Source organism: Perca fluviatilis, chromosome 11, assembly GCF_010015445.1.
Source record: "Perca fluviatilis chromosome 11, GENO_Pfluv_1.0, whole genome shotgun sequence".
In the NCBI taxonomy this organism is placed as follows: Eukaryota; Metazoa; Chordata; class Actinopteri; order Perciformes; family Percidae; genus Perca; species Perca fluviatilis.
This window is the reverse complement of record NC_053122.1, coordinates 26294648-26319662: the sequence shown is the minus strand read 5'-3', so window position 1 is coordinate 26319662 and position 25015 is coordinate 26294648. Positions and strand designations below refer to the sequence as shown.

General features: G+C 41.6%; 2 protein-coding genes across 2 annotated transcripts in view; one reads left to right on the top strand and one right to left on the bottom strand.

The window, feature by feature from the left end:
* Positions 1-67: 67 nt before the first annotated feature.
* On the top strand, positions 68-3893 carry camk2n1a (calcium/calmodulin-dependent protein kinase II inhibitor 1a). The gene is made up of 2 exons (XM_039816630.1): positions 68-603; positions 1288-3893. Exons 1-2 carry the CDS (start codon positions 435-437, stop codon positions 1356-1358), a joined length of 240 nt encoding a protein of 79 aa, XP_039672564.1. The 5' UTR covers positions 68-434; the 3' UTR covers positions 1359-3893.
* Positions 3894-10115: 6222 nt separating this feature from the next.
* ece2a (endothelin converting enzyme 2a) overlaps positions 10116-25015 on the bottom strand; it is a 91550-nt gene continuing 76650 nt past the window's right edge. The window contains exon 4 of the mRNA XM_039816876.1: positions 10116-15223. Within this exon, the coding sequence (XP_039672810.1) occupies positions 14930-15223 (294 nt within the window). The 3' untranslated portion in view covers positions 10116-14929. The remainder of the gene's footprint in view (positions 15224-25015) is intronic.

Below are 25015 nucleotides of genomic sequence, written 5' to 3'. Positions count from 1 at the left end.
ACACACACACACACACACACACACACACACACACACACACACACACCCGGATGGATGACTTCACCGTTCTGCCTGGGTTTCCTTTATGATCCCGGGATCTCCCACTTCCCTCACCAGACATCAGCCAGCAACACAGGCGAACACAACACTCTCTGCCTCGGTCTCGCTCACACGCTGTCTCTCCCTGCAGCTGCAACACATCCAGAGAGCACAGAGAGACCACAACAACACCCGGACCTGAGACGCTGGTGGCCCCTTGTCCACATCGAGTAACACCCAGAAAGGATCCCAGCAGGAGCTGCACACCAACCGCTGCAGCTTGCACACACACACAAAAAAGGGATCTACGGCTTTATTGCACATATAAAGCCACTGAGGAAGACTTGTATCTACTTTTTAAATCTACGCTGGTGATCCTTCTCCGTCGTGCCACCATGTCCGAGGTGCTGCCATACAACGAGGGGAAAATGAGCGGCTACGGGGCGGACAGCGAGGTCAGCCAGATGTCCTTTAGCTGCGGACTGCAGGACTCAAGCGCCTTTTTCGCTGCGTCGCAGGCCAAAAGACCCCCAAAGCTGGGACAGATCGGCCGAGCCAAGCGAGGTAAAGGATGGTTAAATAAAGAACTGACACTTGGCATGTTGTCACAATAACTGATACATGGGCAGAATTATTTACGTGATAGAAAATGTGCAAAACTATTTGGGGAACTATAGTGAGTTTATTGTGATGCGCTACACATTGTTATTCATATCATATATTTTCATTTATAGGGTTACCTAGAATATTACACATAATTTTTGACATTTGAAAATGCACCAGATAGGCTACTTCTTTGTTACACGAGTCTTGCCGTCGACGACGACATTTCAATTGTTTACATACATGCACGAGACATGTTCTCTATGTAAGGACACACCCCATGCTGTACCAATCCAAACCAAACCAAACAATAGGTTTAACCCGTAAGGATAAAACGCTTGGCTCGTCGCCATTACCGGGAATGAGTTGTTTTCACAAAGTGCGCGTACTCGAGATCAGGGATTTGCAATAGTGCTTTCATTTATTAATGTATTCACCTGCAGCCCGCACTACAGTCACATTTTCTCTCACTTGCAAAACCTTTATTTAGTGCGCCATTTCCCCTTCTACTGTAGGCCATACATAAGAATCAATTGACCTTATAATAAAACACAATGAACTCACTATTTGACTGGGATATTAGGCTATAGAAATGCCCTGCTGTCCCGGTCTCAGTAAACATCCTCTCCGCTTGTCTCTCCACAGTGGTCATCGAGGATGACCGAATCGACGAGGTCCTGAAGGGGATGACAGACAAGTCTTCACCCGGCGTTTAAACGTGAGAGACGCCTTGCGGACTTTTTCATTTTGATGACCGATTTGAAGCACTTGTCGGCTGTGCATGTTCGAGGATTGCAGGAGAGAAACGACGGCACGAAGCGAAGCTGGGGTGACTGACGAAAAGGCAACGAAAAAAAAAGGCAACGAAGGGGGGAAATGGAGAAGGCTAAAGGAAGAGAAATGTGGAAGAAAGTGATGAAGAAAGAAGTGGAAAGAGAGAGAGAGAGAGAGAGAGAGACTCTGGAAAAGACCACGATTTATCATGGGATTGCTGGCAATTCTCCAAACGAATCCCGATTGTAACTACTGTTGCGCAGCAAGATGTTGAGATGGCGGACACCGCTCTGTATCTCAACCTCTGCTGACTTTAATGATGGATGAACTTGTCATTACTTCACGACCATCTCTTGTTCCTTTCCAACAGCGCTGTAAGCAACACAATACTGCAACTGGAGGCTGAAGCTAAATCCCAGCCCTATTTCAATAAGTTGTACAGTAGGTAGGCTAAGCTCTCAGACGCCCCCCCCCCCCCATCCTTTAGGCTTCGCTTTGTTGATTCAGTCAGCGACGGTGCATTCAAGGGAGCTGTCCTTTCAGCACTGGTCCAATGCATTCCTGTTGCTGCTAACGCTTTTTCAAAAAACAGACCAACCAAACTCTTGAGTCTGCTGAATAGAGGAGACCCATTGTATGTAAAACATATATATCTACGAGGATGGTGCAATGTTAATATGTTCTGTAGTAGAAGCCCTGTTTCTTTTTGGCCCTTAAAGAGCATTATAGGCCACAGATTAAACCTGAACCACAGGCGACATTCTTCTTCTTCTTCTTCTTCCTGCATTACCCATCAGTGGGGTTAAAGGTGCAGCTTGGCACCTTCATGTAGCTGATTTACACCTGCACATGTCTTTTTTTTTCCCCCTCTCTATTTCTTCAATCTTTTTTTTTTTTTTGCATTTTCAAATGCTCAGATATCTACAGAGGCCAGCACAGTTGTGGAGATTATAGTAAATGTTTAAAATAATAGTCATGAAATTGATGGGAAAAAAAATTGTATTTCCATTATTTGGTTATTTCAATTTTGCAATTATTCGTGTTTCGTCCTCTATACGTTTTTTCTCCATCTCTTTGCATGAACTTTCACTGCGGTGCCAACGCAGGTGCCACTTCTCTTACCTTGGCACGCTTCTTTTTAACAAAAGTCATATTTGTATTTTTATATCTAAATCTTTGTTATTTAAATGATATGCTAGTCTATCGTCTTACAATTCATCAACAAAAATATTTCTACTTCAGAGAGGATATACAGAATGAGAAGAGGCTTCATGGAGGCGAAGCTACGTAAGATTTTGGTGGACTGGTTTCATTCTATATCAGAGGTCGGGCGTTTTTTAAAGACTAACTGAATGTGTCTGGGGTTTTTGCACACATCAATGTTAAACTATTATTAAGAAATCGTATACTGTGACTTGAGCTTCGTTGATGAATTTGTTAGAAAATGGCAGTTTTAGAGTATATTGCACTGTTTACGAGTATCCTCAAATAACACGTTGTTATTTGACCGATTTTGGACATTACAGTTTTTGTTTTTTAATTTTGTTTATTTTGTACCATTATTTTAAAGAAACTGGATATGGTTTGTTGTGCATGAAACCTTAATATTTTCAACAATGAAACATCGTTTTATGAAGCAAAAAAGCAGCAAAAATGTCATGACATTCTAAGAATGAGTCATTGTATATTATGATGCCATTTTCACTGTATTTGGTGAATTAATAAATGGTGAAAGAACATGTTAATGTGATTCTTTGGTATGGCTTTTGTTGCAAGATATTTTGTTTTAGTAACAATTCAATAGAAGATGACAAACAATTGGAACATTAAAGTTTGTTCTCTGAATAAAAGTCAAGGAGAAAAAACAACATAGAGCACATCACCTCAGCACAGTGACTGTGATTAGCATACCATTTTGTTTTTTTAGACAAAACAACAGAACATACTGTACATGTAGCATAGGGAAGCAACAGTCTTAAATATATATATTTGCAGCTTTTGGACTCCGTAGCCATGACCTCAGGGACAGTAAATACTGATCCTTAATTAAAGAGCGGGTAAGGAACAGTCATCCATCTGTTAAGCTGTTAAACAGCTCCATGCAGGCCTATACTAGTCAATGTACTGTGTTAAACCACAGCCCCCTGGGGAGCCATGACTGGCCACATCATCATCTATCAAAGTCTACATGTGCAGTGTTCTCATACAGTAGCTCTCACACACAGCCTATAGCAGGCCTGTACACTCTCGCCATAAAAACCTATATCGTGCACAAAAATCAACTGTTCTGTGGTGAAGTTTTGAACCATTTATCTATGACTTTTTGTTGGCTTTTTGCTTGTTAGTTTCCACATACTCTCAATCACACAATGGTATGAAGGTGTTAAGCGATTCAGGTCGATGGAAAACTTCAGTCAAACTAACATACTGTACCTGTAGGTAGAATGTCTCTGTGACAATAAACTTACTAAAGATCAGCATCGCAGCCATTTGTTATTCTATCTTTCTAAACATAAATATGTGGCTATATCTTTTTTGTTGTTCAAATCACAATTAGCTGAGAGACTCCACAATCGTTCCAAGTAACAGCTGGTAACTGCAGGAAAAAGTACCCTGGCTAGAAATCACTAGTTTATTACATCCACAGATGTGTGAAATTAGGTGAAACTGTCAGGTGAAGAAAATAAATACTGTACTACACTATTTGCCAACAGTGTTAGTCAGAAAATGGTGTCAGTTAATATCACCCCCTCTTCCACTGGTGGTACACAAACCTGCACAGCATCAATAGAAATTCATTTCATTTCCATTTTCCTGGAAATCACGCTACACATAGGATAGATATTCACTCTAATTTGTTTGTCGTTTGGAAAAAAACATGTACAGTATCAGGACACATCTATAAATAGCTACCTGTTCTGACAACAATGCCTGAACACTGATCCTTACATCTGGATTGCACTTCACTCTAATAACAGAACATCAACAAAGCGTCATCAGTTTAACCAACCACATTCCCATCAGAGAGATTATTGACTGTCCTGATAACATCAGCACTGCACTGAATGAACACATAGTGCTATCGATCATGTTGTTGTTGTGGATGTCGCCTGTGTGCGTGTGCGGCTGTCTGCGGTCCTGGATAATTACACCTTTCACAGTAATGGGCGGCCCTAGAAGGCCGGAACTGGGCCGACATATTTTGGGCAAATATTGAATTATTTAAGCCTCTTCCCGTCATGAGTGTGACTGTGTACATGTTACTTTAAAAGTAATTCATTCATTCAAGTCCTACTACCAATAATGCTGCAGCATTACTCGCCCTTCAGTGTTATACATTTTGCAAGTTGATTTGTAATTTTACAATTTTTCAAATCAAGAATCCTAATGGATATTCCTAAACCAAAATATGTCTAGACATTTGAGAGACAATAGGCTTAACTACGGAAGAGGATTAGGGCCACATGTTGCAATATGTATTTGAGTTCTGAGATTAAAGTCACAATTCTAAGTTTAAAGTCAATGGAAGATGACAAACAATAGGAACATCAGAGTCAGAGAATTCTCAATTCTGACTTTATTTTTAAACATGGATGCTTCACACACATCTTTAACCCGGCAGCACAGAAGATCTATACAATCACCACAGTTTCAAGGTGAGCACCCACGATAAATGTCAGCAATTTTAGTATCCGACCAAATGTGAAATATGGTCACAATCTCCCCTTCTGTTCCTGAGTTATGGTGCTGAAAAATGGCCAGAAAAGTGTTTTTGCATTATGGTGTCACAGCGAGGTTGACCTTTGATCTTTTGGATATAAAATGTCATGACTTCTTCATTTTATCCTGTTAGACATTTGTATGAAATTTTTTGTCATAATTAGCGTAGGAATTCTTGAGTTATGGTTTGACCACCAAACTATCGCATTCACGAGAATGGGACGGACGGACATACAACCTGAAAACGTGCTGCCTCCAGCCACGGCTGACGCGGGGCGTGGAGGTAAAAAACTCCCCTAAAGAGATCAAAACCAGCAACAATTTATCCGACAGACAGGTATGTGTGTATATGTGTTGCCAAAGTGCCTCTATGTTCCATTGCTGTCCACAAACAAGACTCTTGCACTGGATAACATATTGATTCATTACAACTAAAGTCAGCATATTATATTCTTAAAAAAAAGAAAGAAAATTGGCCATATTGTAATCAGAACAAATTTCACCACCACGTTATCAATCTCTGGAGAGCAACTCTGTATCAGGCAGACGTCACCCAACATGCTCAAGAATGGCGTTTGGTGTTTACATTGCTTTGCAAGTTTAGTCAGAGCTAAGAAGAATAAACTAGCATCTGCATACTGTACGTAATGACTCGCAATTTATTTATTCAGATCTGTCCTTTAATTTGTCACCAATCTGTATCAGGCTTTGGCTCCAACTACAAAGTCAACATTTTTTATATGTAAGATAATGTAACTTCAGAACTTTAAATTCTAATGTGGGATGTCTGACTGAAACATCTCAGGCAACAACTAATGAGCTACTGCTCTCTGATGAGACAAATGCCAGGGTCAGAGGTGAGTTGACTGCATGCTGGAGCTGTAGATGTAAGGTGTAGATGTATAGGTGGCTCCTATGTCCCGACCTGGCAGAAGGGCTGGGAGTGCAGGCCATACTGGGCCAACACAGACATGCTGTAGATGCCCCCCCCCCACCCAGTCACTGAAAAGACTGGATGGAAATACAAGCATGACAGACATGTGGATGTTCGTGTGCAAAACAAACAAAATGTTAAAGCAGACCGCCATAAATGCTAAGTGCCATTGTACTGTTATCTCTCACATACACAAACACACACAGCTCACAGCAACGCTCAGCACGGGTTCAAACTGAGCGTGTGCAATGAGGACAAAGAGCTTTGATCTGATTCCACTTTCGTCCGATCCCGAGTGGACGTCCATTAATATTCCTCCTCTGGTTACATAAGCCTGCCATACTGTATATCATGCTGCCCCAAGGGAGATGGGCAGATGTACAGCGCTTTGTGTTAGTTCTCACTAAATCTACTTCAGATTGGTTTCCACTGACAAGAATAACTGCTGATTCCCACCATCCCATCTATGCTGGTCTGTAGCACCTGGCTACACCGGCTGTAGGTTACAGCTTGGTCTTACTTACATAATTATTATCTGTTACAATAAAGTTGTACTATAGTAAGCAGCGAAATCTCTACAACAGTTATTTTTCAATCTCAAATTTGAATAATTTTTGCCTACCTGAAAGGGTAAACCTATGTAGTATTTAAAAAGGGGAATTATTAGAGAAAAGTCCTACAAATGAACATAAATTTGTGTACAAGAAATGGAACTCAGCGTAAATTCTTACAGGAAGACTTCTAAACTTAATCACATTTCTCTCTCTTCTAAAACTGAACAGCTGTTAGAGGCGTTCGCTTTTATTTTAACCAATCAGAAGCGGCCTTGAATTTCACGAGCCAATCGCAGCATGACATCCCTGTTTTAAACCTGTCTCTCTCTGCTGCTCAGTTGTCATTTCAGGCTAAGAGCACAACCCTCCTCCTCCTCCCCTTGCTCCTCCGGTCTAGATCGTTCACGGCTCCTGGTTCCTCCTCGGTTTGGTCTTCGGGTTCCTCACACCACCATCAGTGTCTAGACTCCATCGGGGGATCAGCTTCTGGCTTTCTAACCTCCTAATTATATATGATTTCATAATGATGGAGTCTAATCTCCAAGAGACTGTACATGTCATATCATGCATTCGTACAATAAATCTTTGAATATCTGCAACAAAGTCTCTCCTGATTGAAATGGGTTTGTGGCTGGATTAGCTCAGTTGGTAGAGCAGGCACACGTATATTGCGGCAGCCGCGGGTTCGACTCCGACCTGTGGCCCTTTACTGCATGTCATTCCCCTTCTCTCTCCCCTTTCATGTCTTCATCTGTCCTGTGGAATTAAAGGCCTAAAATGCCCCAAAAAAGAAATGGGTTTTTAAATTCTCTCCCTAATCACCTCAGATTTATAAAGTTGATGACCACTGATCCAAACCACTTTGTTTGGAGTTCAAATTAAAAGCAAGCAACCCTAGAATGCAGGTAATAAAACCTAATGTCACTAGAAAACTGTGTGTGTGAAACTGAATAAGCTAGTTTAAAGTTGATCCAGGGAGCTGGTTTGTAAAGATGAGGGAGACCAACCGTTAAAACCTGCAAAGTGAAGGTCTCATAATGACCAGTGCAACTAAACTAGCATTAGCGCTGCTAGTATGTAGACTGCCACCTGATCACTGCAGGTAGTGGCTTTGTGAAATATAACAATATTAATAAAATAAAGGTAAGTATAATGATGTAAGTTTTATTTTTATGAATACTCAAAATGGATATAATTCAGTCCTATTTTCAAGGCAAATTAGTTTGCCACAAGTCTTTAGTTTGTGTCTCGCAGATTCATAATTTTTTACATTTGCCTTTGTTTCATATTCCAAATTAGTTTGACCAACCCAGCGGGGTGTTTAAAACCTACGATCGTCTGAACGCTCATTTCTTTTGCCCCATTGGATCAGTTTTTATTATGCCTACTTGCCGGTAATAGCATTATATTTTTGGGTTGTCCGCCCGTCTATCTCACAGGAAAATACACCTAATACCTTTTACATGATGTATTATACACTTTATATGCCTGTAGACTTCACTACATATTAAACAAGTCTGCACAGACATGGATGTAAACTGCAACTTCATTGGTTGGCGGCAATTCTAGTTAACATTGCTGCATTCCCAGATCTCTAAAAATAACTTTTGTTAGTACAAAACAAAACTACAAAAACAGGACCTTGGTTGTAAGAAACCAGAACAGCAGGCAGTTCAGCTGGGTTTAAACAGGCAGCAGTGCTGTGTCGTGATTCCGTTTTACACAAGTGCACAATGAGGCAGATCAAACCCAGAGACGTTTGGTTAAAGCAAGCAGTAAACCTTTTGAATTGCATGTGCCCTCACAAAACATCCACACATCAAAGCATCAGAGCCAATCGATGCAGACAGAGAGGGCAGGGTGGTGGAGTGGTGAGAAGAGTGACTGAGAGAGTGAAAGAGACAGAAAAACCGAGAGAAAGGCATTGAGCATGCAGTAGATTAGTGTTGTTGCTGCCCTTGGGCAACAGAACATGGAGGACAATTAGCAGCAGGAGGGAAAATTCTGGCTCTGCCACACACACACACACACACACACACACACACACACACACACACACACACACACACACACACACACACACACACACACACACACACACACAGACAGACAGACAGACAGACAGACAGACACACATACACAGAGAGCACTCTATACACACAGCACTCTATATTAAGTCATAGCTTCAGATACCTGGATGGCTCAGGTCGATCAGCTGAAGACACCAAAAAAAATGCACATAAGACGAAAAGGTTTGTGTAAAAGAGAAAATTATTACTTACATATAACCTCTGCATTAGGCCCACGCCCTGCTCTGTGGTTATATAACTTAAGTCCAGTCAAGTCAAATCTCACTGTCAGGCTCTGCCATCGCAGGTCAGTCAGCCCGATAAAAGGGAGCTGAAAACCAAATGCACCAAAATAACAACTGCTGCTACAATTTCAATACATTCACTTATTGACAGAAAAAGATGCAGGACTAAACTAAGTCCAACTGAGGAAAAAGGGGAGGGGGATAACTCTCTCAACATAACTCTCTCCATGTGCAGGGACATACCCAACTTCCATCCATCAAATGTTTTTATGTCCCAGTGCTGCAGTGGAGCTGTTCTGCACCACCTATTGTTGATATCAAACCCACTGCCACTTACATAATAGCCCTCCTGTCGTCCACCCTGCCATGCTAAACAGGTGCCAGGCTGTTTTTTTTAGTTGTTTTTTTTAACCCTTTTGTTCAGGTAGTCAGGGCATTGCACCCAATTGTCACCATGGAAACCACATCACAGCCAGAGTGGGTGAGATTGAGACCATCACTGTCTGATAGTGATACATTTCAATATGTGCAGTGTGTATTTTTACGTAACAGGGGAATATACGATTGCTTCAGTCAATCGCGTCAAAGCTACAGTAACAGTCAAAGGACGTAGGAGTGCGGTAATGTCACACATGATTTTTTAGTTAGATGGAAATCCTTTTGCAGTATAAAAGACACAAAAAGTTTGAAAATGGTTTTGATTGAGATTAAAAGTGCATTCTTGACTTTGGAACCAGTATAAAACAATCCCACCACAGTTTGACCATGTGAACACACAAAGCTTAACAAGAACAGCAACAGTAACTAACGGGGGTGGGGTTTAGCCAACAGTTAATGCCATGCCAACTGGGCTGATCGTGTTATGGGGTCAAAAGCTCCAGAACAGCTACTAAATAGAGCTTGTGGTGACTTTTGTCAACATCAAAGTTCAAGTTAAACAAACTACCACGTTACACCAGCAAACAATCATGGAACGAAAGAAGAGCCATCTGAAAAATCACACACCTTTTTTTCCAAGTCTTAAAAATAGGCGGTAATTAGATCTCAGTGGAGAATTAAAAATAAATGATTTCTACTTTATCAATGTGCCCCCCCTCCAGTCACCAGCCTTCCTGCCTGTCTGCATGCATGCCTCTTTTTTTTTTTTTTTTTTTTTTTTTTTTTTCTCTCTCTCTCTCACTCACTCACTCACTCTCTGGTCTAAATTTAAGCAGCAGAACGCACAGGACCGGAGACTCATCTCATGTTTCTTCAACAAATAACACGCAGGGCGGGCTATTACTTGTATGTACATGTGTACAGAGGCTTGCAAAAGTATTCATACCCCTTGAACTTTTCCACATTTTGTCACGTTACAACCACAAATGTAAATGTATTTCATTGGGATTTAATGTGATAGACCAACACAAAGCGCCGCATAATTGTGAAGTGGAAGGAAAATGATACATGGTTTTCAAAAAATTTTTACAAATAAAAAACTGAAAAGTGTGGCGTGCAAAAGTATTCAGCCCCCTTTACTCTGATACCCCTAAATAAAATCTAGTGCAACCAATTGCCTTCAGAAGTCACCTAATTAGTATACACCTCTGTGTATTCTAATCTCAGTATAAATACAGCTGTTCTGTGAAGGCCTCAGAGGTTTGTTAGAGAACATTAGTGAACAAACAGCATCATGGAGCCCAAGGAACATACCAGACAGGTCAGGGGTAAAGTTGTGGAGAAGTTTAAAGCAGGGTTAGGTTATAGAAAAAATAACCCAAGCTTTGAACATCTCACGGAGCACTGTTCAATCCATCATCCGAAAATGGAAAGAGTATGGCACAACTGCAAACCTCCCAAGACATGGCCGTGGCCATGGTAACTCTGGAGGAGCTGCAGAGATCCACAGCTCAGGTGGGAGAATCTGTCCACAGGACAACTATTAGTAGTGCACTCCACAAATCGGTCCTTTATGGAAGAGAAAGAAAAAAAAGCCGTTGTTGAAACAAAGCCATGAGAAGTCCCGTTTGCATTTTGCCACAAGCCATGTGGGGGACACAGCAAACATGTGGAGGAAGGTGCTCTGGTCCGATGAGACCAAAATTGGTCAAACGTTTTTGGCCTAAATGCAAAATGCTATGTGTGATGGAAAACTAACACTGCACATCACCCTGAACACACCATGCCCCACCGTGAAACATGGTGGTGGCAGCATCATGCTGTGGGGATGCTTTTCTTCAGCAGGGACAGGGAAGCTGGTCAGAGTTGATGGGAAGATGGATGGAGCCAAATACAGGGCAATCTTAGAAGAAAACCTGTTAGAGTCTGCAAAAGACTTGAGACTGGGGCGGAGGTTCACGTTCCAGCAGGACAATGACCCTAAACATACAGCCGGAGCTACAATGGAATGGTTTAGATCAAAACCTATTCATGTGTTAGAATGGCCCAGTCAAAGTCCAGACCTAAATCCAATTGAGAATATCTGGCAAGACTTGAAAATAGCTGTTCACAGACGCTTTCCATCCAATCTGACTGAGCTTGAGCTATTTTGCAAAGAAGAATGGGCAAAAGTCTCAGTCTCTGTATGTGCCCACACGCAGCACCGTCATGCTTGACAGGTGTGTCAAAACTATGCGTATCTCCATTAGCAGCTTTTGTCTGGAATCTAAAGCAGACATGGGACAGATGCAGACAACCCCAACAGAAGGGAAGACTCTGTCCGACATATTAATAGACTTTAACACTGACTTTACATGCAGGCCAGTGCTGCTGTTATGTACCTTGTCTAGACATGCCAGTTTGTCTTGCAAATTGCGCAACACTGGCAGGTTTGTGCTGCACCACAGCATCTGTTGAATCTTTCTGATATACAGTCAGACAGAACAGTTAACACTGGGGTGTAAAATTGATTTATAAAAGATGAAAGTTTCTAATATGAACTGTAGCAGCTTCAGAAAATGACGACACAGACAGAAACATGATGAGTCATAGTTAAACAGGAATACAAATCACTCCACTGCAATCACAAAGTGACTGTATAAACAATACAATCATATAAAAACATATAGAACCAATGTTTATGTAAGACATTATTTCATGTGTTGAGTTGATGTGGCTCTGTATTTTGGAAGTGAACTTTTTGTTCTAACATTATGAGGTAAGTGGTGGGTAAAGGGACAAGGCCAGTTTGGGTAATCCATACATTTTCATACACGTAGGTGACTTTTTGTCAAAAACACTAGGATTATTGGCTGGTGCCACCACTGTAACACAGGTAGGTTTTTTAAATATAGTGCAAAAGTGAGATGGGTCTTCTGCCTGACTTTTTGTTTTCCAAAGGCTGTAGTTATCTATGGCACGTTTTGTCTTCTTAATTTTATTTGGCACAACCACTTTGTCCACTTCCCCCCTTGTTTAGAGAAACAACGTGTCTATGTAAATGTTGTAATAGTCTATTCATGTAAATAAGTACCACACATTTTCTTTTGATTAGTCTGAAAAATTATTTTGTTCCAGGCTGTACGTTACTGTCTCAAGTTTTACTTTGGGAATGTAACAATTGCAAGTATTGTGACATACCATGAATTTTTAAATCATCTGGTAAGTTAAAAACAGACATTAACAACTTTCTTTGCTCTCATGACAGAAAATGATATATATCGTTACAGATTTTATTTGTAGTAATTGTCCCTGGTGGTGCGTAGTTTTAATCCATTCTAAAACAAATCTACTATAATCACTTCTCAAAGTAGCCTTGAAATCTAGATGCGCCCTAGCGGCAGCAAATGTTAAAGCAACACTATGTAACTTTTCCCTCTTCGGTCCGCCTACAGGTTGTCTCATTGGAACTACAGCTCGCGAATCGGCTTTGACCACGACTCTGGAAGACTTGGAGTTAAGCTTTTCTTTGAGAAAAGAACAAAGAATGGCACAGAAGTCATTCTTAAAAAAGGAAGGTGTGTTCTGAGTTTTGCCGACAGGACACGGCAAAAGTTTAACCTATCAACTAGCTCCACTACCTTCTTCGTTGCCTGGTCGTAGCGCTATCCTATTGCGTGCAGAGGGAATTTGAAAGATAACCGATTATCCCACCCTTCAGATTGAGCCCTGCCAATAGTGAGTTCCCAGACCCAACATCTTGATGTGGTTCTGGCTTGTCAGGCTCTCCTCAAAGAGGTCTAAGGCTACATTTACATTACTACGTTTTGGTTTTTAACCAAGCCAAAAACGATCTGTGTGTTTCTAGCTCCGGTAGAAAAACTGATGTCCGTTTAAACTAACACCTCCAACCTGCATATCTCATTAACATTCTCGTATACTGGGCATGCGCGTGCCGAGGTAAACAGGAGCCAGCATGTATACTCCGCCCGTTACTGGTGGTGGCCATGGTAACATTAGTAGTTTAGTCTCAGAGAACGAGACGTCATGACCCAATCAGGCAGCGAAACATTGACGTTAATGTCGGTGTTACCAAAGGTCTCCGTCTGCGGCAGTTGAAACTGCAACACAACCTAATACTTCAAATTTAGTCCCAAACGTAAAAGGTGTCGTTATTTGCGCTCTTTGCCAAATGGAGTTGGCATACCACACCAGCACAACAGTAATGTGGGATCATCTGAAACGGAGGCACCCCATTGTCACTCGTGAAGGAGACAATAACGTAATAACGTTGGCTAAATTAATTTCATGTTTGCGTAGTTTGTTGTGTTGCTTGAGCTCTGCGCACTTCGGTGGTGCTAGCTAACTATTTTAGCTCTCCGTGCAGTTTGTTCGTGCTAGGCTGGTGCTAGGTTAGTAGCTAACGTTAACGTTAGCTAGCTACTGGCGCCTAGACAGATGTGTTTAGCTAACGTTAGTTATCATCTAATGTTGGCTTGAATTGTAGCTAGCTTACAGCTATCTATAGTAGCTAACGTTAGCTAACGTGAACGTTAGCTACTAACCTAGCACGAACAAACTGCACAGAGAGCTAAGATGCGTTGGTTAGCCTTGCACCACCAAAGTGCACATCTGCTAGATCTAGCTAACGGTAGCAAACAGATTGCAGTAGCTTTGTACAGGAGAGATTTATGTTGGGACTGTAAAACTGAAAACAGGAATTTTATATTGTGTTAAACACTCTCAGGAATGTCTATACTGCACTGCACGGTATTTTTTTGCACTACAACTTATTATTTTTTTAGAGTTATGAGAGAGTTATGTTTGTACTGTAAAAGAGTAAACAGGCTGGCCTTTCATTTTGTATAACATTAAAATAATTGTATTTATTTAATTTTGTGTAAAGCAGAAGATTTTTTGCTGTGCAAAACTGTTTAATAAAGTATATTAAGATTTCTTTTGGTATTTATCTGATACATTATGGTTTTTATTAATCGAGCAACAGAAAAATAAACGTTAGATTAATCGTCCAATTAGTCATTATATTAGTCGACTAATCGATAAAATAATCGCCCGATTAATCGTTTAATAAATAATCGTTTACCCCCAGCCCTAGTGTGAACGTGAGGTGTAAACGTAGCAAAAGATTTTTTTTTTTGATTCTTTTTTGGGGCATTTTTTGGCCAAAAAAAGAGGACAGCTGGAGACATGAAATGGGAGACAGAAGCAAGCAGCAGACATGACATGAAGCAAAGGGCCGCAGGTCGGAGTCGAAGCCGCGGCCCTTTGCTTCATGTCATGTCTGCTGCGTCGAGGAGTAAACCTCTATATATGGGCGCGTACTCCACCAGGTGAGCTACCAAGGTGCCTGAAAATCGTATTTAAACCAAAACGTAGCAATGTAAACGTAGCCTAAATGAACATCTATGCCCAGGCCATAACTATTAAAATACATAGTAGCTAATTCTTACCTACTCACATAAAAACGGTGCAGTAGACATTTTGATTAACAGATGACGTTGTTGTTGTATTCGCGAGGGTAAAGTTTGAGTTTCTGAAGTCATTATCGCAGCTTACTTTTAAATCTCAGGCTTAGTGTATTCCTAAGATTCCTTCAGACAATCCAGTTAAATATTAAATTAAATCAATATTAGACAGGAAGTCTTCCTCATCTTCATCTTGTGTTGTGGCGACCCTGGTAGGTGGGGATTTGGTGTCCTCCAGTAGCTTTTTCTCCAGAGCTGCATCTTCTGGGCTAAGCTCCTCTCCTTTGGTCATTACATACACAAAATATTGAAAGCCTTCTCCATAGCTGTACTTCCTAATCGACCAGTTGTACTCGGTGCGAGCATAGAGGCGTTTCCTGAAGAAGGGTTGGGCGAAGGTTACAGAGACAAACCGTCCTCCAGGCTTCAGGCAGCGGCTGATCTGGGAGAAGAATAAGAAATTAGGAGAGGAAAAGAATTAGAAGTATTTACCACCAAGACCCACTCCATTTTAATTCCCACCATCAACAGCAGCCACCTCTACCGCTACCTGAGCAGCCAGAGTTGTTGAACCATTTGGAGTTTGTTATCACCACAGTATCATCGCCAAGATCAATTATACGCTTGATAACTTAAAGCTGATAATGCCTCAGCAGCAAAGGTTTTAGGCATTTTAGGTAGTTTTCCTTAAGGAAAGGCAGTGCTGTGGGAGATGCAATGTTCTAAATTATATCCAAATCTGAGTCACAAAAACTGTGACTACTTGTTTGACAGATAGACGGACACCAAATTCCCTCAAATCGGCATCTCCCCAATCAGGCACATGGCACTGCATTACTATAAGCCAGAGCAAACGTTAAGCACCATTTTCAGTCCACAGAGCTGGCTGAGCAGCCATGCAGTCTGATAACACGGTTTGACAGCACGAAAACTGTGAGGGTCCCTTCATATGAATAATTGTTGTTTTGGGTCCATCAACACTCCAGTGTGTTGATCCTTCGTGTAAGATACACGTGTGCATCAGGACGCATAAGCTTCAGAGGGATGCAGTGCTCAGGCAAACAAGAGTACACACACGCACACAATGTGAAAACTGACACAAACACAAGCATGCAGAGACACATTTAGTTTCTCCAGAGACAGAAGTGTGTGTGTGTGGGAGTGAAGGGACAGAGTCTTGCAGAGAAGCGAGCAACACATATTTTGTATTTCATACCTCAAAACATGCAAACTGGATCAACGTATTGTTCTAATGCATTGCTAGAGGATAACTCCAGATGTCATTGCCAGGCAGGGCACATTAGCAGAGAGACAAAAGGCACAAAAGGTGACACCTCGGATTATCACGTTCGGATAAAATGACTTTGCTGTGGCCGACAACAAAAAGAAACGTATGGCAACGTGCGGCTTAAAAACCACAGACAAAGATGTAATGACTTTCAACATTTGAGGCAACGTGAGTTGAGGCTAACAATGTTCTCTGACCAGCTATGGCTTAAGCTAATATTAGCTAGCATTTAACGGTACCATTTGAAAATATATTTAAAAAAAAGAATAAACCCTCAACACTGTTAGTGTGGTAGAAAAATTGTTGTATTCAAGATTTGATAGCCAAAATGTTGTCTTTTAAAATCAGATGTTTCTAATGTTAAAGTCCTGTAATTCAGATTCAGATAACTTTATTAGTCCCCAAAGGGGCAATTCAGTTTTACAGCCAACCCATCCATTAAGGGTTAAACTAACTTGTAAATAGTACTGCAGCAGTCATACATCCCCCTGTATACAGAAGCTTCTCTCTCTCTCCCGTAACATCTACACGTTTACACATGACCCAATCATTACATTGTTATTATTATTATTATAATGACTTATTTATGACCAGAAAAACTAAGTTTTGGCCTTGAACATGACTTGGAAATGGTTGGACTTGACTTGGAACTTTACAATTCAGACCTGAGCCTTACAAAGCAATTGTTTAATTTTGAAATGTTATATTAGCCATCAACACCATATTGTTCCAAGGGATCGGTTAACTAAATATAAACATGTAAGAAACCGTTCTGGAGACATCATTTATAAGCTAATCCATGAGGCCCTAATGCCATACACTGTAGATACAGTACATGGATGTATGAGAAGCTGCTGCATTGTGTCTATGGACGGCTGGGCTTTGAACACAAAGGGAACTGGTGTTGAGCTCACGTGTGACTGTGGTGAAAGCTGGGATGGTAATGTCATCCAGCCTACTAGGAGTAGTTGTGGTTTGTACTGTGAAGCCCCCCCCCCCCTCCACCCTACGCAGTCCTGGGGTCTTTGGAGAGAGGAGTCACTTTGAGACGAGCACGTGTATTCAGCTCTTCTCACATGATTCATCTCCACCAGCAAGTAGCCTGAACATGAATTATTCACTCTCCACTGTGACATGGAGGAGAAGCGAGAGGAAGAGTGGAGGGGTCGGTGAATGTGGGGTGGAATGGGTAACATAATGCACAGCAATGGTGGGAAAAGGCTTTGGGTGATTTAGATTAGGGACTACCTGACAAAAACATGGCAGAGTTGAAAGGACTAAGAGTTGAAGCCATGAGTCACAAAAAAAATGGAGCGGATTACATATTTTGTTCAAAACCTTGCTTTTACTTCCCAAGGCTGTCCAGACATCTGAACTGTTCCTTAACCAAATCATATAGCCAGGTGATGTTTGTCAAGAAATAGCTGCCACAGTGAAACTATATGTACATACACTTTCTTTTCCTTTTCTGTGCTTTTTCCCAGAAAGGTAACATAATCCAGTATATCATCCATTTTTATAAATACCTTTTCTTATTTACATTATGTTTTGTGTGTTAAAAATATAAATAAATATATAAATAAAAACAAGAAATATAGAAAAACAAAACAGAAATAGCGCCACAGTATAAGCTAACTCCTCGTTTGACCCCACCGCCACCTTTTTGGTTTGTTACATACATAAAATACAACTTGTATTGTATAACACATCTTTGGAGTTGTTTAAAGCCATATTGTTTTGCTTTTGACAGCTCTAGGCTAACCGTTACCCTACTTCAAATTTTAGTGCTAAAGTAGCCTAAACAAGTGCTGGACCGCCCCCTTTTTTTATATTAAACCATCCAGTACCATATTTGTGCTATAAAACAAAATACTTAGTAGCTCAGTAGAACTGCACAGAATTTTTTTTTTCTCCCAATATCAGTTAAAAAACATAAATCAAGTTCAAAACGAACTATGAAAAAGATGATTGCATCGTTCCCTTTTCCCTTTAAAGCAATACTATGTAACTTTTAACTGCAGCTGTAGTTCCAATGAGACAACCTTAAGGGGGACCGAAGCGGGAAAAGTTACATAGTGTTGCTTTAAAAGACATTCTTATAGTTCCCTCAGAAAGCCAGGTCTTATGTCAGATTGCTGGAACTTAAAAAAGTCAGAGAACAGTACAGGTGGAGCCCTCCGGAGGCTTTGGTGACTGAGTAAAGCAGGGGTGGGAGCTAACAAAGTGCATCATTCTGACTTCACCTCTTCAGCCATTATTCATGACACTGAGATGTATGGGTGCAGTGTAACTCCAGAGCCTTTATGTCCCCGGTGATCGGAGGACTGACGTCACTGCAACCCAAGACGACACTGAAGTATAGCAAACAGCTTGGCTATAGCTGTGAGTGACTGCTCGGAAGCTAGGTTGGCGTTGGGAGGACAGCTTGAACTGTCAATTATGTTATGCTTAAGACCATTTTAAACAAACTGACACAGAGTCACACATCACATTACCCCATCCCTATTTATGTGTTTGCAGGATACATTACTGACGGAGATTCTCACGCTCAACACGGGCACGCACGAATGCATTTCACAGGAAATCCTCATGAGGAGGACGACGATGCATTGAGTGTGGTGAGTCATACTCATACACATTTTGTAGCCCTGGGACTATGTAAATCCTCCACCCACACGTCAGAGTGGTGGTATTACTACGATAAAGGATCAAGAGTGGCAGGTCTGTTCACATGTGATGATGCGCTCTGACTTTGACGGATAAACAAGGGTTTGATTTAGTGTCTAATGTAATGAGTCTCTCACCTGATTCAACAGGTGGAGGAGGGCTCACCGGCTGTTACACCCAAACAATGGAGTAAGGAAACAGCATCCCCAAAACACTGAGCCAGTTTTCAACATCCACTCTGAGTCTGACATCTGTAAGCCGATCCTAAGTGGGCCACAGGGCTTCTCCAAGATGACAGAGGAAACCACTTTGTTAGCGCCCATCTTCACACACTCACACTCCATTGAAACCATTCCTCAACTCTCACTCACACTCACACTCACACACAAACACACACACACACACAATCATAGTCATTCCTGAATTATTCAGTGCCGTGGCAGAAGCAGGTGTCAGAGTGTCAGAGTGACCTGACCTGTCTTGAGTGTACTGAAACAAAAAGGTAATATGAGATGTGGAGTTCAGACCCCCATAAGGAATTCGAGGTAATCCCACTGCCATTTTAAGATGTTTAACAATATTTTGATATGAATCATTCTATTGTATATGAAAGAGTGATACTATTAATATTCCTAGTAAGTAAACTATGTGTTCGGGCAAGTGGAATACCTCATGCAGTTGTCCCATCGGGCAAGTGAAAAATAAATGTAATCTTGTGAGTGAGAGCAGCTGCTCAGCGACAAACGTGTCAAGCGAGCTAACCTAGTAGCAGAAAAAAGAAGGCCAGCAACGGCACAGGAGAAAGGCAACAGGGAAACAGCGTGTACAGCCAGAATATATTCACAAAATATTCAAATGTATCACAGTGAGTTAAAGAGAAACTTGTCAACCAATTCTGTGTCTGCAACGCGTGCCATCTGGAGGACTTATGCAGGCAGGTAAACGGGAAGCTCCAGGGCGCTGCATCTAACGTTACTGCCCACTTGGCAGTGACAAATTTTCGGGTTAATTTTGACGCAGTCTCGCTTTGCCAGACCTTCCTCCACAGCATTGCGGAGGCGGGTCTGGCTAGTCCACACAGCATTCCGAGATGGGAGAAAAATGTGCTCTGTTTTTTTGGCATGTCAATCGTCATGGCTGGCGCTAAGCACAGGGAAAAGCCACGGTGCCGCTGCAAAATAGCCTCGGGAAGTAACTTGTTTTTGTGTATGTTCAAAAGTAGTTTTAGTCGTGCAACAGAAAACTCAGACTAACAAGACGGTGTAAAAGTACAACATTCTAGAGGCTTGTGATAACAGCAAAAGGCACCAGCACTGCACAATAGCTGAAAAGGCCAAGAAGTGCCTGTTCCTCCAGCCAATTGAAGAAATAAGTCCCAGCTATGTAATTGGTACCTGCTAATGGTCTGTTTTGTATATTGTTTAGAATCGTCCCAACTATGCAATTGTTTTGTATATTAATCAATTATAATAATTGTCCAAATCCCTGATTATTTTTTTTTTAATTTTTTTATTAGGCCTACATTTTCCATTTCGGACAAGTAAGTTTGACTATTGGGCAAGGAAAACATTTCAGCTTCATGTCAAGCCCTGCTTTTTGTGATCACCCCATTAAGAATGAATTTTGTAGACATGACCAAAAACGTCTTTGTAATGGGAGAAACAAATGAACTTGTCTAAACCTTTGAAATATTAACTTTGTATATGTCAGTCCAAATCCCTGCCTGACCTTTCCGCCTTACTCGGAGAGAAGATAAGTTGTTGATCCAGGGAGAATGACATTTCTTCTGCTCCGCAGGCTTTCATTCTCCAGGTGTGTGTCCTCAATTTCTCCTATTCATTGCTTTGTCTTCCTGTCCTCACTGGACTACAATAATAATATTCATCCCTCTTTTATCTCCATTCTCTCCTCTCTGAGATCAGGTTCGCCTCAGGATACTGTTCATGAGAGATGGCTGATTATCGACAGGGACAGGGTGGCAGGTGGTCACATCTTACTCTGTGATATCACTCTGCAGGACCTTCAGGTTACACAATCTGGGTTCATCTGAGATTGAAAAGGTATGTTTGATCAACACTGATCTATTCATAATGGCACAGATGCTTTAGAAAAAAAAAAAAACATTAATAAGAAACTGAGCTAGAGAGTTCATTCATGACCTGGAACTGGGTAGTAAGTATTAGAGAAGGTAAAAAAAAAAGAAAAAAAATCATAACTCAAGGTTCACTTACCATCTTTTTATTTGAGCTTTAAAGCACATTTCACGGCCTTAATCTCAACTTCAACTCTTTGCTTTCGAAGACCACGGCGTCTCCACTTTCTCATGGTTCTCCTGGTTTTAAAGCTGCTGTATAGTGCGTAGTTTCTGTCGCCCCCATGAGGAATTCTAAGTAATGACAACGACACTGTCGGCGCATCCACATGACGCAAGCCTTCAGTGATCGCGCACCTACTTCTAATACATTACAAAACCCATTACTAACCTGTTCAAGAGCAGTTAGGCGACATCCCTGTCTGACCTCAGTCCCTTTTCTTTTTTTCAGCAATCTCCAACTAGGAAAAGCCAGTCCTTCCAGAAAAACGCGGAGTTTTTTTGTGATTGTTGCGGGCAAAAATCCTTGATTATGCGGCACGTTTTCTTAAAAAATGCGATGGAATATGCGGGATATTTATGCAATTTTATGCGATGAAATTGCCGGAACTTGCAAAAAATGCGGTTTGATGAAAAAGAGAAGAAAAAGTGATTCCCCCAACACCCTGCTTTTTTTAAACTTAATTTCCAAAAATAGTTTACAGATATTCAGTCATTGCAATAAGTAAACAAATAAGATACAAAAATATATACAAATAATATAATATTAAAGTAAAAATAAAAGTAATAGTCTAAACAGAGGGAAATAAAAGATACAAAAGAGACAGACTTTCAAAAATCGTTAATAATATAGACAGCAGGAGCACTTAAAGAAATTTGAGTAGACTTCAGATATTAAGATAGCTTTCTTATTGGATACCAACTTAAGAGACTCAAAGTACATGTCAAATTCAACCTCCAAGCACCATCGCTTTTCGATGATGTTCACGTCGAGTAATTACGTCACTTCATAACGTTCCCATGGCAACAGGGGAAAATGGCTGCTCTTGTGTGAAGTAAACAAACGCTAAATTTTTTCAACTTTCTGCTAAGATATATGTGACTTTTTTGCAACGAAAATGCGGGGATTATGAAATCATGCAAGCACCATTGCGCAGAAATCGGCAATTTATGCGGCGAAAGTGCGGCATATTTGAAAAAATGCGGCCCCCGCATGAATATGTGGACTTTGGCTGATTATGCATTGAATTATGCGATCGCATAATCACATTTTTTTGGGAGGGACTGAAAAGCCACACCAATTGTTATCTGATTTGTCTTCGCCGTTGGTCACTTTCCTTTTTGGGGGATTTTAGTTCTTCTGCTGAACGTGTAGGTCTTTTCTTAGCAGTACAATCACTGACTGAAACATTTTGTGGGCGCTACTTCGGGTTTTCCGCCATGCCTTCACCTGTTGCAGCAGTCCTTGTCGTCTACAAAGCTGAACGCTGCCGTACTCTGAACGCTGCCGTACGTGAAGTGATGCGTAAAACGCATCACTTCACTTGAGCTTCTGCGCCCGAATGTCACCGGACTGCACCATTTAGTTAGCATAGCCATACTGAGAAATCCAGAGAGAGTTTGGTCGAGCTGATAGTCTTAATTAGCTTTTTATCAACTAATTTGGCAATGGCTTGCCACTGTCGCAATAGCCACTGCTAATGCTTGCTCTTGAGGGAATTACTGTAATTGTTGGGGTTTTGGAATTTATAGAGTGTGGTCTAGACCTACTCTATCTGTAAAGTGTCTCAAGATAACTCTTGTTATGATTTGATACTATAAATAAAATTGAATTGAATTAACGGACATTCATTAATATAAAATAGTCGCGCACTGTAGCTTTAAGTTCACCTGGTGCGAGCTGACTCTCGATCACATGCTAAGTAGTGTCGCGATGCCAGACCGATCCCCACAGAGCTGTGTCAGCGCTGGAGTATCATCTATTGTGGGATAAGGGAAAAAAATGCATGTATTTCTTTACAACAATCACAAACGCCCTGGGCGGCGCTAAGAACCAGATGCAGCGACCGTGCCCTTGCAAAATAGATAGCTGAGAGGGACGGACAACCGGCATCTGAGAGTTGCGCAGAATGTCAGGCTTTATCCCAGCAATGTACATCCGTTGAGCCAGACTACATGTTGAGTGGCTTACAGATCTTCAAAAAAGTCAAGGACGGCAAGCTATGACTGACCAGGGTCCGATGTGTAGTCTGCTATGCTTCTCAATCAAGTCACAATAAGAGTTCATAACTTATGATCACCTAATATGACACAGTGACCATCTGAAAAGACAAAAACATATCTGTTGGTCCATCCTGGCGTTACATATCCTTCAGACAAACATGGTAAAATCAAAACACTGTTGCTTGCCGACTAAAAAGTTATTATGGTTTTGTCCATTCTGAACTGATGATGGAGGCTTTAGTGGGGGATTAGTGAGAGGTGGATCCTCCATGTACATTTGTGTGTGTGTGTGTGTATGTGTGTGTGTGTGTGTGTCTGTGTGGGTGAGGCAGAGCTGATCAGTGGGTAGAGACAACAACAGAGTGCTATCTCCGGTCAGTAGACTTGTACGTACCACAGCCTACACACACACACACACACACACACACACACACACACACACGTTTGTGCCCACAAACACACATGCATGACTATGCAGTCTGTGCAGCCCTTAAATGTGCACGTACGAACACATACTAGAACTGGGGCAGAAAGAAAGCGAGGAGGTGGTGTACTTTTTATTTAGGTCATATTTTCATATCATATTTTATATATTTCTTCCCATCTTCTCGGTGGTTGTTTACTGGTCTCCTGCAGCTCTGCAGACCCCCTCGCTGCAGCCCACCGCCACAAGGGAAGGAATGTGCAGTTGAAATCAACCGCTCCTCTTCCTTTCCATTTCACAAAACGTGAACACGAAGAGAGTGTGGGCGAGAGGAACAAGGAGAATAAAGGAGGGGTGGTGAGAGAATGAAGATGGGGAGGGGAGTGAGAGAACAAGGTCTCAACACCGGCCCCCTAACAAAGCAGATCTGCTCTTCCCTCCAGGGATGCAACAGCCTGCTTTGCTTCCTTCATCCCTCCATCCCTGTTTTATCCCTCCCTTTCTCTTCTTCTTTCTCCAAGCTCCTGCCTTGAAGAGCCAAATGTGCACACGCTATAGTCACTAGCTATAAAGGCGCCATCTGCCCTGAAGAAGCAAGTATAAATTTGCCTGACCGAGTGGGCTGTTGCTGCACAAGCAAAGCGTCTTCCTCGGGAACATGTTTTAAAAGGAAAAATTTAAAATACCTTCCAAAATGTATGATTTTAACGATGATAGCGGTTTGCTTTTCGATCTAGGTGTTCCATATGCACAAGAGCAAAACAACATAATAAACGGGCATTATTTTGATCACACATATTCATTTACACAGAGACATCATCCCACTGAAAGTATTTGACAGTACTTGGCACAGTAATGAATAACGGGGAAAACACGAGTGTAAGATTCTTTCTCTCCACCCTCCAACTCCCTGTCTCCCTCATTCTGCCCACCCACCTTTCCTCCCCCGAATTTCCTCTCTGCTACCCTCCTCCCCTCCCCTCCCCTCCCCCCTCCTCACCCCCATCACCTCCGCCCACCCACTGCACAGATAAATTATACATCAGAGACCTTCTCTCCTTTTCCCTTCTCTCCCTCAGCATCTATCCACCCTTGCACTGCTATAGGACAAAAGATGGCGCGTTTGTTGCTCGAGTGAAACATAGAAAAAGCTGACACTGATTCAAAAAGGAGATTTGGAGGCTTGATAGTTTCTTGAATATCTGTTCTGATATAATTCAACTTGTGTGGGCGTGTGGAGGCTCGGGCTACCTAAGAAGACAACAACATCCTGCCTTTCAAGTAGGCGCATCCCTTCCTCTCACACCTCGCGTTGTCATGGAGACAAAAGTTTATCTCTGGTCACGGTAACGTATTTAGGTCAGAACGGGACACCTCTCAAGAAAAAAAAAAACACCAGGCGGCAGAACAGTGAAACTCGCGCCTTCGTTAGATGACAAGATGCCAAAAAAGTTTGGATAACAAGCAGCACGGATATGAGAAAACAGCTTAAACTACACAATGAATGTTTACAGTGGAAACAAACATCAACATTGCACTG

Coding starts and splice junctions, on each gene's coding strand:
- camk2n1a (XM_039816630.1), top strand. CDS start 435: ATGTCCGAGGTGCTGCCATACAACGAGGGGAAAATGAGCGGCTACGGG. Junction 604..1,287: donor GATCGGCCGAGCCAAGCGAG/GTAAAGGATGGT, acceptor GTCTCTCCACAG/TGGTCATCGAGGATGACCGA.